Source organism: Curcuma longa, chromosome 7 (genome assembly GCF_044706935.1).
Source record: "Curcuma longa cultivar G26 ecotype Majalengka, Jawa Barat chromosome 7, ITB_CL_G26_1.1, whole genome shotgun sequence".
Taxonomy (NCBI): domain Eukaryota; kingdom Viridiplantae; phylum Streptophyta; class Magnoliopsida; order Zingiberales; family Zingiberaceae; genus Curcuma; species Curcuma longa.
In genome coordinates, this window is record NC_133867.1 from 5073684 (window position 1) to 5088027 (window position 14344).

At 38.4% G+C, this 14344-nt stretch overlaps 3 protein-coding genes across 4 annotated transcripts; 2 read left to right on the top strand and 1 right to left on the bottom strand.

Moving 5' to 3' along the window:
* Positions 1–533: 533 nt before the first annotated feature.
* Positions 534–4734, top strand: LOC141832126 (uncharacterized). The gene is made up of 5 exons (XM_074719611.1): positions 534–631; positions 702–960; positions 3032–3226; positions 3432–3879; positions 3955–4734. Exons 1-4 carry the CDS (start codon positions 534–536, stop codon positions 3828–3830), a joined length of 951 nt encoding a protein of 316 aa, XP_074575712.1. The 3' UTR covers positions 3831–3879; positions 3955–4734.
* Positions 4735–5506: 772 nt separating this feature from the next.
* LOC141831495 (CRAL-TRIO domain-containing protein YKL091C-like) lies at positions 5507–7449 on the top strand. The gene is made up of 6 exons (XM_074718863.1): positions 5507–6167; positions 6329–6587; positions 6664–6700; positions 6775–6880; positions 6997–7107; positions 7191–7449. The coding sequence occupies exons 1-6, from the start codon at positions 5949–5951 to the stop codon at positions 7314–7316; spliced, it is 858 nt and encodes a 285-aa protein (XP_074574964.1). The 5' UTR covers positions 5507–5948; the 3' UTR covers positions 7317–7449.
* Positions 7450–7602: 153 nt separating this feature from the next.
* LOC141831493 (putative protein S-acyltransferase 7) lies at positions 7603–12042 on the bottom strand. 2 transcript variants are annotated; one of them, XM_074718862.1, is made up of 5 exons: positions 11768–12042; positions 10077–10259; positions 8800–9096; positions 8473–8706; positions 7603–8384 (listed from the first exon to the last, which is right to left on the bottom strand). In XM_074718862.1, exons 2-5 carry the CDS (start codon positions 10170–10172, stop codon positions 7869–7871), a joined length of 1143 nt encoding a protein of 380 aa, XP_074574963.1. In that variant the 5' UTR covers positions 10173–10259; positions 11768–12042; the 3' UTR covers positions 7603–7868. The 2 variants fall into 2 exon arrangements, with proteins under 2 accessions (XP_074574963.1, XP_074574962.1); XM_074718861.1 differs by lacking the exon at positions 11768–12042 and having other exon boundaries at positions 8800–9056; positions 10077–10149.
* Positions 12043–14344: the final 2302 nt, after the last annotated feature.

Sequence of the window (14344 nt, forward strand, 5' to 3'; positions counted from 1 at the left end):
TTTGGTCGGAATCTGATTGCAATTTGGCCAGAAACGACACGACCACTGTCGACGACGATCAAGCTAGATTCCGACCAAATCGCGGGCGGAATCTGACCCGATCGACGTCGATAGTGGGCGTACAGTGGGGGCGGTTGTTTCCGATTAAATTCGTTGGATTCCGACCACTATTCGATCAGAATCCGACGTCGACCGAAGTGCCGACGAGTGGCACGTCAATCGCGGCCGAAGCGACGACCGGACGACACGGCGAGGGTGGCGGCAGCGGCAGTGGATTAGGGAGTCGTGCACGATCGCGCACGGGTTGTCGCGCAGCATAGCAATTTCGTATACTTTCATATATTTAAATAAAAATAAGAAATACATTTATAATTAAATATTTTAAAAAAATTGTTAACAAACCAAGCTTTATGTTCAGCCGCAGGATCAGGAGGACATAATCCCGACCGTTCGTTCAATCTTGAACGTTCCAGGTTAGATCCATCCAAAGCCGCTTCCTCTTCCTACGACGCTGCTCTCTAACCTCTCGTCGCATGGGCAAGCAAGGGAAGCTCCGAGCGAAAGAGAGGCGCGAGCAGAGGCGTCTCGAGATCGCGCATCTTCGCGAGCTGCCCTATTCTCCGGCCGACAGGTACCAACCGCCGACCCCCCTGCTTCGCCGCCTTCCCTACCGCTCCCTCACTCCTTTGTCTTCTCCTTAGGTGGTGGTCGTCGGAGACGGTGGCCGTGGTGACCGGTGCTAGCCGGGGGATCGGATACGAGATAGCGCGGCAGCTCGCCGTGCAGGGCCTGTGCGTCGTCCTCGCCGCGAGGGACCTCGATCGAGGCTGTGCCGCTGTGGACGGTCTCCGGGCGGAAGGCCTGAATGTGCAGTTTCGGAAGCTTGATGTTACGCATGCCGATTCGGTGCAAGATTTTGCCAAGTGGATCGGTGGCGAGTATGGCGGACTTGACATCCTGGTACGGCGTTTCTCACTTAGGCTCCGATTTTTGGGATTTTTGGTCTGTTCTTACTAGAATGAACGCCTTGATGCTGTACCGCTTTTTGATCGATAATTTAGTGCCTGCATCACTCGAAGGCTTTACAATCTTGTCTAGGGTCATATAGAATAAACATTGCGGGTTTGGTTAAGGGTTTTGATCCAAGGAATCCTTTACCTTAGTTTTTATGAATTAGAATTCAAGTTCTACATGAAATTACCTATTATTGTCTTTTTTGAACACTATGTATGTCAGTCACATAACCAGTTAATCTTAGTATCCTTATCTAGACCAACTATCTTACTATCTCTTGTTTTCTTTTAAACACCCATGAAACTGTGGGAAATGGTGGTTTGCCTTTGAAGCATCATCAAGGCATGCCTAAGTGCAGCTCTTTTAGTGGAGCCAATTCTGCTCTTTGATCGTGAGTTTTACATTTTTACTCAATGGAAAGTTGAGTCGGACTTCATGTATTGCAATAAGGTTAATGGTGGCAAGGATTGTTGGCAAGTCAAATTGCTGTAAGAAGTTCGCTTCAGCACAAGTCAATGGATAATCCAGAGATTAACATGCCACTGCTAGCATCAAAGGAAATGTAGTTTGGGTGTATCTATAGGAAATGCACTACAATGGATGAGTCTTTTGGAGAGCATTGTTACTAAGTAAACTTCATCGCGGGAAAGGGACATCACATAGGATTTGGTTGCAGTTATTCTCAACGAAGAGATTGAGGTTCTCTGGCTGATGAGCAGATGGTAATGAGGTGATATTTTGGCTCTTCAGGCCAAGCATCTTGAGAGATGTGTGTATGTTGGCGATGGCACAAAATCAAGACTATCCTGAGCCTAATGGTACTATGCACATTAATGTAGATAATGTGGAATTGATGATGATATGATGGGTGCATGTTCACAGAAAGTATTAAGTTTAGTACACTATTAATATCCTTTTTCAATTCATAAGTGGCACATAATATTTAGTTCATATGTTTTCCTCCATTGTTTAAGAAATCTCTTAATGGAAATGCTGGTCAGACTGACATGAATAACTTATTGAGGTGGTCAGCATAGGGTTTAAAGAATTGACTTAGTTAAGGATCAATCATCATGTCTTTCAATAGATAACAAGTTGATTTTCTCTCCCTTTGTTTAACCATCTTGTTTTAGTGGGCAGTGGTGATTTACATGTATAAACTAACCTTGAGGGAAATTATGGTACTTTTATTTGTTGATTTGTGTCACAGCTAAAGCATAATCATCATTAAGAGAATGCCTGCGATATTGATTCAAACATTGTTTTTAAAATAGCATATTCTCTTCTCTTTCCCTCCCTTTCATTCTACATCCTTATCTCCCTTCCTTCTTTCATTCTCTATCCTCCTTCAAGGTGAAACAACCATGGAATATAACCTTACACTTTTAGTATATGCTCAATCAAATCTAGTTGGACTGGTGAAAAGAAATCTAGTTTTGGCCGAGCTATTCACCAAAACTGAATGCTCATTTTTGGCTAACCATATTGCAAGAGCAAATGTATAGTAATTTAACATCACCTACATATATGACCTGCCAAATTATCCTTTGGTTTAAATAAAAGTCCAAAGACCAAAAGCCTACCAGTTTATTGATATGAGAAATACCTGCAAAAGTACCTTATCTTATAATAACTCATTCTGCAAGGAGTTGAGCATGGAACCCTGTTTCTTCTGTCAGATCTTTGTAATATAAATGGTTTCTGAACTTGAATTAAATTGCTTTCAAAGATTAGTACAATTCACTGAGTTGCAGGTTATGTGGGTTTATTATTTTGCAATTCTGGATCATGAATTTATCCATGGCTACCTCAGCCTTTAGGTGGCTTTGTGAGAATTATTTACAACACAATTCTTAGAACATGAATCCATCAGATGAATCGATATTGAATTGTCTTCAAAGTTCATTTTATCTTATAGTTGAGCTTCCGGAATCGTTAATCATTTCTGGTTTAAACATTCTTCTTCGACCACCTTCGGTTTTTAGATCTCGCATAAACTCACTCATTCCTGTTGCAGGTAAATAATGCAGGCGTCAACTTCAACACAGGTGCTAACAATTCTGTTGCATTTGCTGAAGAGGTTATTGCAACAAATTATTTGGGAACTAAACTAATGATTGAAACCTTGATTCCAATGATGCGCCCTTCGTCTTATGGTGCTCGAATATTGAATACTAGCTCAAGGCTTGGTAGAGCAAATGGCAGGCGAAATGTAAGTGACATAAACTTCCTGGCTTCAGTATCCTCATTTGCTTCTCAGAATTTACAACTGCATTATCACATAACTGGTGTTCCAAGCACAGTCATTTATATCATATGCATACTGTTTTACCTGTCAATGTAGTCTTTTGAAATAAAATTCAAGGGAAATCCCTTTGACTTGTGTTTCCTGACTATGAAAATGCTATTTCTGTCAGAGAGTGGGCGATGTGGCTCTGCGAGAGAATCTAATGAACGCTGACTGCCTTTCTGAGGAGCTTATTGATGGCATGGTCGCTAATTTCCTACGCCAAGTGAAGGAGGGAACTTGGGCATCAAATGGCTGGCCTCAAGTGTTCACAGATTACTCCATATCGAAACTGGCAGTCAATGCCTACACTCAGCTCATGGCAAGGAAGCTCGCTGAGCAATCAGGTGATCATAAAATCTACATAAACTGCTATTGTCCAGGGTGGGTGAAGACTGCCATGACAGGTTGGGAAGGAAATTCTACTGCAGAAGAAGGTGCTGATACTGCCGTGTGGGCAGTTTTGTTGCCCAGCCAGCTAGTTAGCACTGGGAAGTTTTTCGCCGAGAGGCGCGAGATCAGCTTCTGAATTCATTCCTGTTTTATCCAACAAGCCAGTTCACTAACCGGGCTATCAGGTATCAATGGAAACTCATCTTTCCTCACTATTTGTGATACCAGAGATATCATATTCACTGAGGTGCTTACGGCAGAGATTTCAGTACCAATTGGTTCATGGAGATAATGATGATACACATGGTGCACGTACTCGTGAAGCTGTATTACTGGTAAGAGATTCTGGATCTTCTTTAGGATTCATTTGTTCCAGGTTATAAGTATTTAAAGGCGATGTCCATGAAAATAATCTTGAGAAGGAGAGAAGATGAGCAATTATAAGTTGATCTGCTTTTGATGATTCAAAAAAAAAATGGTAATATACTGAACCATCTATCTAATTTTTATTAATACTCAAATTCTGCATCATATTTTCATATTTACTGAACACCACGTCTCTTTTCAAAAATACTCTTTCTACACACGTTTATTCTAACAATCCGCTCATGCACCAAAGTACATTAAAATTTTAAAAAATGAATAAGCTTTATAGGGGTTTCAAAGTACTATATTTCTTTGAAAAAAGGTAAATGTTTTTAAAACTTCATGGTGGGTTAAATATAAGTAGAATCAAGATTGAAGAGTACGGTTCAACAGAGGTCCAAGAATATAATGGTATTGATTTGTATTGAATCAATGAGCTTTAGTTAAAATTCATTGATTCATTGATAGTCTTGACCACATTCGCACTGACACAAATCAGGCTCTTGAGTTGCATCAAGTCCTTCAATTTTGATTTTATATCGTTGTTTTGCTTTTTAAAGATCTATATAATTTTGTATAAATTTGCTACAACTTTAGACTTAGGCATGTTATATTCACTTAACAACAATATGAATGTGTTCCTCTTGACTCTAATCATATTCAAAATTTTAAAATCTAAATACTGTACATCCATAAGTGAATTTTGATCAAAATTCACTGATGATCTTAGGAATATCAGAATCAATCCAAAGCAGGGTTAATGCATTCCTATAAGCCTCTTGAGTCTCACTTATTATGCCTTTAAATCTTAATTCCATAGCTTAGATAACATGTAGTAGGTTTTTAAAATTTTGATAAATTTTATGTAATTTTGATACAAAGTCACTGATGGTCATATAATGTTCAGATTTAAAAATTTTGAACTTAGGAGAGTTCCAAAAACACATTGGTAGTGTTGTTGAGAGAATATAATAGATTTAAGTCTAATAATGAGTTATGTTTTCTGTAAGTCTGTTCCGTCGTAACCAACTCAGCTAGTTCTGGGAACTAATAATGAGTTATGTCAAAATTATATTGAGTTGCCTGAATTCATAAACTCTCATCATGTTATTTAGTTTGTGAAATTATGATTTGAAAGTATGGTGAGACTCAAGAAATTTTTAAGAGTGCATTGATTCTGATTTTAATTGATTCGAATGTCTAAGGTCATCAGTGAGTTTTAATCGCTTATCAAATTTTATGTAAATCAAAATTATTATATTTTTGAGATTCTCCTTAGTGCAATTATATCGTCCAATCTTTAATTCCACTAGCTATGGCGTATGTTCCGATTTAGGTGTATGGGACCGGGTCGGCCACCCCCAGGGATTGAGTTCACGAGACTGATTGGGATTTATCATTTTTTTTAATTCCACTCCATGTTCTGGTATATCAGATAAGATGAGAGATGTATGGTTGGATAAAAATGAAAAATGTGATGCTCCATTTGAGGATGGGTCAAAGTAAGTACTAAAACGCCGAAAAAATATCAATGCACCTTAAATGCACCGAACCATCAAAAAGTTGACATGCAAATGAAGCCAAAGAGTAATTATGATTTCATTCCCTATATATTGAATAATATTTAAGGCGAAGAGCTTTCCCACACCAGCCCGCCTTGCCTTCCAGCTGAATATTCGCTGTTATTTTTTGTTCTTCCTTTTTTCTCAAGGGTTTCTTTTTTTTTTCCTCTCTTTTTTTTGCATGAATTTGGTCTGCATTTATTTCCCATATACAAATGTGTCATTATCTTTGTCTTTTTCTCTTCTTTCTTCATGAGTTTTTTTTGGATATCTTTTTCCTGACGTGAATTTGTTTGCTGCTTATTGACTCAACACCCCTCTTGTTCATGAGCCTTGATCCATCTTCTTTTCTTCCACTGCATTCATTGTTCCTTGGGACCTTCCTTGAGACCGTGATGGAGTCGCCGGGAGTTTACGAGGGGAAGGTGGAGGCCAAGGAGCCAGCCGACAACCAAGACGCGAGGAACCGATGTGCAGAGGAAGAGGAGAAGAAGAAAGTGCTTCTGATGAAATCATTAGTTGAGGCACAAGATCCAGCTGCTAAGGTGATTTATCTTATTTTATGTTCTCAAAGTTGGTAAGTTTGCAATACTTTGGAAGAAAAATAAACATCATTCTGAAACTACTTTTGTTTAGTAGTACTGTTATAGCACTCGATTTAGCAACTGATATACGAGTCCATTGGATCTTGGAGTGACAAATGCAGGAAGTAGACAGTTTGACACTGAGAAGATTTCTCAAGGCCCGCGATTTGGATATCGAAAAGGCTTCTTCCCAATTCCTCAAATACCTCAAGTGGAAGAGAACAGCAGTGCCAAATGGGTTCATCTCAAAGGAACAAGTCGAGAACGAGCTTTCTCAGAAGAAGATTTACGTGCAGGGAGTCGATAAGGCTGGCCGTCCGATAGCCGTCTTCTTTGCTGCCAGACACTTCTACTCCATGAGGCACATGGATGAGTTCAAACGTAAGTAACTCTCTTCCATTTCTTTCATCAGTGAGCAAACAGTCATACTGACATTGGTGATTACTTGGAGTGACAGGTTTTGTTGTATATACTCTTGACGGAATATGTTCCAGGTAAACAAGTTAACCTAATATGCCGAGACAAGATTGTCGTCTTCTCGCCTAATACTAGAAATGTGTTCCTGTAGAATGCCGGCAGGTCAGGAGACGTTTACTTGCATTGGAGATCTTAAAGGTTGGGGCTATTCGAATAGCGATATCAGAGCGTACCTAGCAGCTCTAGACATCATGCAGGTTTATATCTTATTCGCGCATTGTGGCGAGACATGATTGTAGTAGTGATTGTCTTATGCAATGAACCACTCTTGATGAAGTTTGGCAATAACATCTATTGACTGATGCAAATGCAGAACTACTACCCTGAGAGACTGGGCAAAGTCTTTTTGATCCATGTGCCTTATGTTTTCATGACGGTCTGGAAGATCATATACCCGTTTATCGATCAGAAAACCAAGAAGAAGGTTTGCTCACAACACCACCCTAATTGTTCTCCTTTTTCGTCTCGCTTAGACCCTTGTCTGGTTTTTGCAATGCCGCTATGCAGTTCATCTTTGTTGAGGATAAGAACTTGAAAGCCACACTGTTGGAGGACATTGATGAAGGCCAACTCCCCGAGATATACGGCGGAAAGTTGCAGTTGGTCCCTATCGATGAATCCACCGAATCGTAAACTGTAAAACAAGGAGAAGATATTAAGATGCAGATGTTGCCTTGTTCTGTATTTGAACTGCTAGTGCTAAAAACTGGGAAGAAAACCATTCAACTAGGCTGATTATGCATTTTCAGACTTTTACCTCATACAATCTTTGCGGCATTTGTATTTTCGGGAACTTCAAGAGCTTTGGAGCACCACTTGATCTGATATGAACCTGATTGATCTGGCCATTCTCCCTATCGAACATCGACTTGAGAGAGTTCAGGGATACCCTATGACATAGTGACGGTTATCGACTGCATGAGAAGTAGTTCCTGAATTACCCAATCTGACTAAGAGCATCAGAGAAGAAATAGCATATGCATACAGATTACCGAGTCATCCGAAACAATGTTTGTAAATCACATAGTAAGATCGAGCAATGAGCATGACACATCGCGATTACAGAAACCTACCTGCAAAGCCTTTGCGAAGTACAAAGATTCATTCATCCATCTCAACACAAGAACACCATGAGAAGCATCAAAGAGTGCCTTTTTAAGCACCTGCCAAACCGGAACCACAAGTCTAGTTATTTCCAAAGGCATTGTTATAGCCATGATCCCTTCCGTTCGACTCCCCCAGTCCAGCAGCCAAAGCCAGAACATCGGGTGTCATCTCCCAGCTTCCACTGCGACGACCCCTGCTCGAGTGCCTTGGATGGTGAATGGTTCGCGGAAAATTCTCCTTGCTTGAGCCTGGAGAATCAACACTGCCAACTGCACCATCCTTCTCGTCCACCATCTTTGAGTCGGTCGTTAGTCCTTCCAAGTCATCTAGATGTGCAAACGATCTAGCTTCCTCCCACGATATGGGTTTCCTACCCATTTCAATGTCGTCCATCGCTTTGCCCATGTTTGAGCTTAGAAAACTTTGAGCCACCGATTGTGATGGTAGTCCTTGTTCTCGTGATGCCCGTGCTCTATATCTGTTCTTTGAAGGTGGAATGCTTGTGAAAAAAACCTCCATAATATTCGTCACCATTCCTCTATCGTATGGATTAGCCCACATGTCGTAGCGGTACCTGAAGTTCTCGTAAGTCGTCTACAAAAGAATAGATTCAATCACTAATATGTACAACAAAGGATTTCTAACATGTATGAAACTTTCCACTGAGAAAGATGCAGTTTACCTGGTTGGTGCTCATGAGATAGAAATGGAAGCCCGATAAGCCACCGACAAACCATACCGATACAAAAGTATAAATGATCAAAACTATCGAAGCTGGAGTTTTGATCATTGCCCTCCAAATAGATATCTGCTCAGCATCTCTTGTTTTTATGATATACACCCAGCAAAAACCGAACACGTAGAGGCAGAGCAAAGTCGTTGAGACGATAAACATATAGAAGAACTGATAGTTGCGCTGTACCACAGACAAATTAAAATTGTTGGAAAAAAACAATAATATACTAAAACATATATAAAACCTAAAAACATATCGAGAAATACAGCATACCTTCCCTATGCATTGCCCCACCCATGGGCAGTGATGATCGAACCGTTCCACACAGTTGTTGCAGATGGAGCAATGTGAGCAACGAGGAGGTCGATAAAGCATGCAGGTGTCACAATATTTGCTTTTCACAGTCACCCCATTCACAATGACATCCCTAGTTCGAGGAATAAGTATTCGTGGAGTTTGTACGCCGCCCATTGTGTTGTTCCCGCCATAAGTTTCAGGTTCTGGTGGACGTGCATTTCGGGGGATTATACCTGGATCCCTACCAGAGGTAATTAGCAGAAGACATAGATCCTGGAAACAAGAGTAATACTTCCATTTAAGGAGCATTTGACGAAGCATTTCAACTTGAATAAATAACATATAATTTAATGTCGAGCATGAACACAAATGTAATCAAGAGATAGAAAAAGTTTGGCTAATTAAACAAGAACATCTAAACCAAAAATTAAAGTTTATGTTGAAAGAAAACATCCCGATGATCGTAAGATACCTCTAAACCTACTATGTTATATGGAATTGAATGTTGAGAACACAAACGGAAGATGAGAGTCACAAGTGGAGATAGAGAAGAACACACAGAGACCGATAGAACTTTCCACCCTTGTATCACAGTGCCTGCTACTGCACTTCTTGCTACAACTTCAGTACCCTCCTCCTCCTTTAGTGTCACATTGTGTCGCATATGTGCCACATACGACTCATTTGCAACTTTATGTAAGAAATTCTCCTTCCAAATAATAGATATAGGACTAAAGTTCCCCATGAGCATCCCTAAAGCTCTCTTTCTTCTTCATTCTCCACATTTTAAAATTCCTTTTGAAAACAATTTTTGTTACGGAAAATTCCAAGAGATACAACATATCTGCTAAAAGTTCAATTTATATAATAATTATTTATGCGAAATGTCTGAAGTCAAAGAACCCAGTAAGATATACTTTTAGCATGGTTAACATAATACAAAGACGAAACAAATAACCAAATCCAAGTAAGCATGCTCGACTAAAGACTTATCTTTACTATAATAAGATTTATACGCATCCTTACTGCAAGAGGACAAACGATAAGTTCCTTGGCTGCCAATAAAGAGGGTGACAATATATTTGACACTACAAACAGGAATTTCATCACAAATTATAATGTCATTCTTTTCATTATATCCTATGCAAATATAGTCTTGTTCTTCACAATCAACATAAACATAGCATTCTTTGCATTCTATTCAACGTAAGCAACTACTTGAAAATCGAATAAAAGGAGTTATTGGCACTCACATATAACGTGAAAGCAACAGCCACTATCATTACCGATATTCCCAAGTTATGTGAGAAATCATCCATCAGTTTTCTAGCAACAAATGCACAGAACATGGAGACAGGTGCCACAATGAGGAAAATGGTGAGAAATAGTGACCTTGCATCAGGTCCAAAAATAACCCTTCCTTCTAGAAGAAATATCTGCAATGAGTATAAAAATAGTAAATCAATCAAAAGAAAATAAAAGCAAAAGATAATTTTTACAACAATATTTATCGGTAGATTGTTAGGGAATTAGGTATGAATATGTGAAGGCTAAGTAAGAGTTAAGGCATTAGTATGAAGGTAGAGAGGGCTACCTAGGGTTTATTGAAGAGGAAATCTAATCTAATTTTTCCCTCGACATAGTATTAGAGTCACTTCCTCTCTCCATTGTGTAACTTGTCACCCATTCATGCAAGTCCCATCCACGTGACAATCATCCATGGCGCCTCATCACTCGTGACCGTTGTTGCCTCAAAATCGCACGATTGGAAGCTCCAATGATCAATAGCGAGAGAGGAAGCCCTAACTAGAGTTACATTGTTTGAAGGGAATCAAACAATTTGAGCTTGGAAGAGAAGATGAAGGACATACAAGCGATGTTTGGATGCCCGGTGGCATCATGTTGCATTCAAAAGAAAATTATTGTAAATTTAGGAATAATAAACTTCTTCATAACATTTGATCAAATGAGGGTAAATAAACTTCAAAAGAAAATCTACATACATAAAATCATAAATTTCAACAATGCCCCCATTAAAAATTTTGGGAAAAAAACATATTTTGGTTAACTAACTTATTAGATAGGTTAATGACTAAGAAGACATTAAATGATCGGCAAGAAAATTTGGTAGATGAGTCATGTCATGAACTATAAGGAAGGATGGTCGATAGAGCAATAACAAGTGAAACACAAATATCTAAATCAATTTGGTCATATGCTAAAAAAAAGTACTATAAATGATATTTATTAAACAAGTTAACTAGTGGGAAATGACCAAAAAAAAGAGAAAGAAAGATGACTATGAATTATGATAAAGTTCCAAGACAACCATTGTAATGGGTTTTAGGAGGAATATCTATTAATTCTATAGGCGTGATAATAGATTTGTCCTGTAATAACAAAGCTAACAACCTTAGAGCTATATCTTTTACATCAGTACTAGAGAAACTTGAGAGATCAAAGGTTTTAAAGTAGAACTCAAAGTGAATATATGGAATAAAATTTCAATAGTAAGAAAAAGAATGAGATGATGATTAAGTTGTTTAGATACTTGGATCACTTATCGAACAAGAACAAGCTATTCACATCTTACATCCAATGAAAATAAAGGATGCATCAATCTCTATGAGAAGATAAAACTATGTGGTACTGTAAAGTCACTCCCTATTAGCACTACCAGTCCTCTCGTCTCTAAGGGCCAATTTGATGGGACCTTAGGAGGTCACTGCTTTCATTAACTACGAGAACCCCTTCCAAACACCAGTTCATTGATGAGAAGAAGAACAGAAATCAGGGAAACCCTAAACAAAAAATCCCCCAATTTTCCATTAGATAAGGCGAGAATTGCACGACAAAATAAAAAGAAAAGGAAAAAAAAAACTGATCTTGGAACTTAGTGAGACATGGCCAACTATTACTGATAGATAGAGAAGGGTCCACTTACGTTGTTGCCCTTCCAGACCTGGTAAACCCTGGGAGCATCTGGGTCGTCGACTTCGGCGGAGGCCACGTGTCGGAGCGCTGAGAAGAGGTGCCGGCGTGCATCATTGGCCGTCGCCGCCCTCACCTCCAAGCGGAACAACGCGGATCTGCAGGGCAATCGCCACGGGAGGCCGGATGCGGAAGAAAACAAGGGGGCCCCTGCTAGGGCTCGGGCTTCCACTTCGCCATCGCCGGCAGCCACCACCCGGCTCGCATCAGATCTCCCCGCCCGTCGCCCCGCCGTCGCCCCCGACGGCGAATTCCAACCTTTCAAATTTTTGATAAGGCAATGGGTGGGATGGCGACTTGTTTCGGAAGAACAGATTGATTGGTTTCCACCCAGTGATCTACTCGGCCGATCAATGGCCAGAACTTGGTGGTGCCCAGCATCCATGCGACAGCGGTTCGTGCCAGAACATGGGTGAGAAATTACGATCTGTCGCTGAGTTGTTGGATTCGCTTCTCGCATTAACCGTCCGATCAAGAACATAACGTATCTAGACCGTTCATCCATATTAATTAGATCTAGCAAAATAATGGAAAACCCCTCCTTTTTTCCAAAACTATCGCCGCATGCTCTATTCGGTTACGCCCCTTTCAATTTTAATTTTTCTGAAATAGCCCTTTGGTTATTGATTACATGATTAATCACACCATTGACATGCACTTAGTTAGTATCCATGTATTGTGTGATAAGGTGTTCATTAGATTAACTAAATATCTATAGTTAAAATACTTATTATGGCATATTGCAGTGAATTTTTTCTGAGTAAGATAAAAAATTTAGGATATTAGTTGTTGGTAGTTATTCCGATCAAATATCATGAATGGTCAATCCATTAGTCAAAGAATGATCCGATGTACATGTCCTCAAGACTCTCACTGAAGAAAATAAAAAGGACCTAAAATACACTTTAGAAAGAGATTAGACTGGCACGGAAAGTCCTGACAGACCACTCTGACGTTCATGTTATGATTTTTTAGAAGAAGAAACGACTATCAAAGAAGGAGAAACAGAAGAAGAGAATAAACCTACCTTGGATGTGCCTTTTCTAGAGTTTATATAACCATCTGGAAAGCATCTTCACCTCGACCAGAGTGACATCATTATGAGAGTGTGCTAGGAGACCAGATCTGACAACCATTGATTGCTTCCATTTCTTTTTGACATGTGTGTGGATAGGAGGGTATCCAAGGCAACTAGATTTGATAACCTCGTAACTTCTTTTTTTCTTAAACTGTCGTGTGTTTCAAGAATATTCATAGCCCCTGTTTATGAGTCCACAAAGGGTAATGGCTCATACTTAGAATATGAGGGGTTTAGAGGTGCGTGGAATTAGGACTTGAGTAATAGTAAGGATGACATCTAACATCAAGATAGCGTCTGAGACTGAGATGATATCTGAGTCCGAGATGACATCTGAGGTTGAGATGACGTTTAAGACCAAGGTGGCATCTAATGCTAAGATGATATATGAGACCAAGATGATGTTTGCGGCCGAGTTGGCATCTTAGATCAAGATGGCGTCTGAGGCTGAGATAGTATTTGAGGCCGCAATGACATATGAAGTAGCATCTCAGATCAAGATGACGTCTGAGGCCGAGATGATATCTCAAACCGAGGTGGCATCAGGTCTCATCCAAACTCCATCGGACGGAGTTTCTTAATTACCTTACATTGGATAGATAAGAATTGATTAAGTGCCATATTCATGGATTTTGTAAAGCAAAAAACTCCAAAAAAAAATTAAAAAAAAACGTTTCTAATTATACATGATCCTTAATTACTTAATAAATGTGTAAAATTATTAAATCTTATGTATTTAAATGCATTTATTGCATTTTGTAAGAAGTAAAAATAAGGTTAAAATTATATATATATATATATATATATATATTATGATTATTAAAAAATTGTTTTTTAAAAAAAAGTTAAAATAACTCAATATATTTTCCATTAACAAATATCTTTATTTTATTGCTATTAATAATGTAACATTTATATAACAACTTGTTAAAATAAACTAACTCAATTTAATTAAAAATAATATATAATTTTTTTATTAATTTAATTAAAAATACTTAAGTATGATAAAAAATATCTTAAAATTATTATAACAACAACTATTAAATAGCTATTATGATATTTGTAGCAATGTCATAGAATAATTTTAAATATATTTAAATGATTTTGATATAAGTTTAAATATTTTTAGTAAAAAAATATATAAAAATTATCTATACATAATATTCTATATATTATGAAAGTAATAGTTCCTAGTGGTACAATAATATTAAAATAAAAGTAGTTTTTAATGAAAACTATGAGGGAGTGTTATTTTATTTTATTTTTATATATATATATTTTTAAAATAAGTGATCCCTTTTTAATTTTTACCCTATATTAACTAGCCAAGTCAAAAAAAACACATCGAAGCCATGAATAAATGAGCAACTAAAAGCTTCGCTTAGCTTATTCAGAGGAGACAGAAAAGAAAGAGTTGAAATAACAAGAAGAAGGAAGGCTATCAATTAATTC

What these genes read in the sequence shown, in the direction of transcription:
- LOC141831495 (XM_074718863.1), top strand. Translation starts at nt 5,949, where the DNA reads ATGAGCCTTGATCCATCTTCTTTTCTTCCACTGCATTCATTGTTCCTT. An exon ending in GCACATGGATGAGTTCAAAC is followed by an intron (nt 6,588 to 6,663) that starts GTAAGTAACTCT and finishes TTGGAGTGACAG; the next exon opens with GTTTTGTTGTATATACTCTT. An exon ending in CTTGACGGAATATGTTCCAG is followed by an intron (nt 6,701 to 6,774) that starts GTAAACAAGTTA and finishes GTGTTCCTGTAG; the next exon opens with AATGCCGGCAGGTCAGGAGA.
- LOC141832126 (XM_074719611.1), top strand. Translation starts at nt 534, where the DNA reads ATGGGCAAGCAAGGGAAGCTCCGAGCGAAAGAGAGGCGCGAGCAGAGG. An exon ending in CCCTATTCTCCGGCCGACAG is followed by an intron (nt 632 to 701) that starts GTACCAACCGCC and finishes TCTTCTCCTTAG; the next exon opens with GTGGTGGTCGTCGGAGACGG. An exon ending in GAGCAAATGGCAGGCGAAAT is followed by an intron (nt 3,227 to 3,431) that starts GTAAGTGACATA and finishes TATTTCTGTCAG; the next exon opens with AGAGTGGGCGATGTGGCTCT.
- LOC141831493 (XM_074718862.1), bottom strand. Translation starts at nt 10,172, where the DNA reads ATGTTCTGTGCATTTGTTGCTAGAAAACTGATGGATGATTTCTCACAT. An exon ending in CTGTTGCTTTCACGTTATAT is followed by an intron (nt 9,097 to 10,076) that starts GTGAGTGCCAAT and finishes TCTTGTTTCCAG; the next exon opens with GATCTATGTCTTCTGCTAAT. An exon ending in TGGGGCAATGCATAGGGAAG is followed by an intron (nt 8,707 to 8,799) that starts GTATGCTGTATT and finishes TCTGTGGTACAG; the next exon opens with CGCAACTATCAGTTCTTCTA.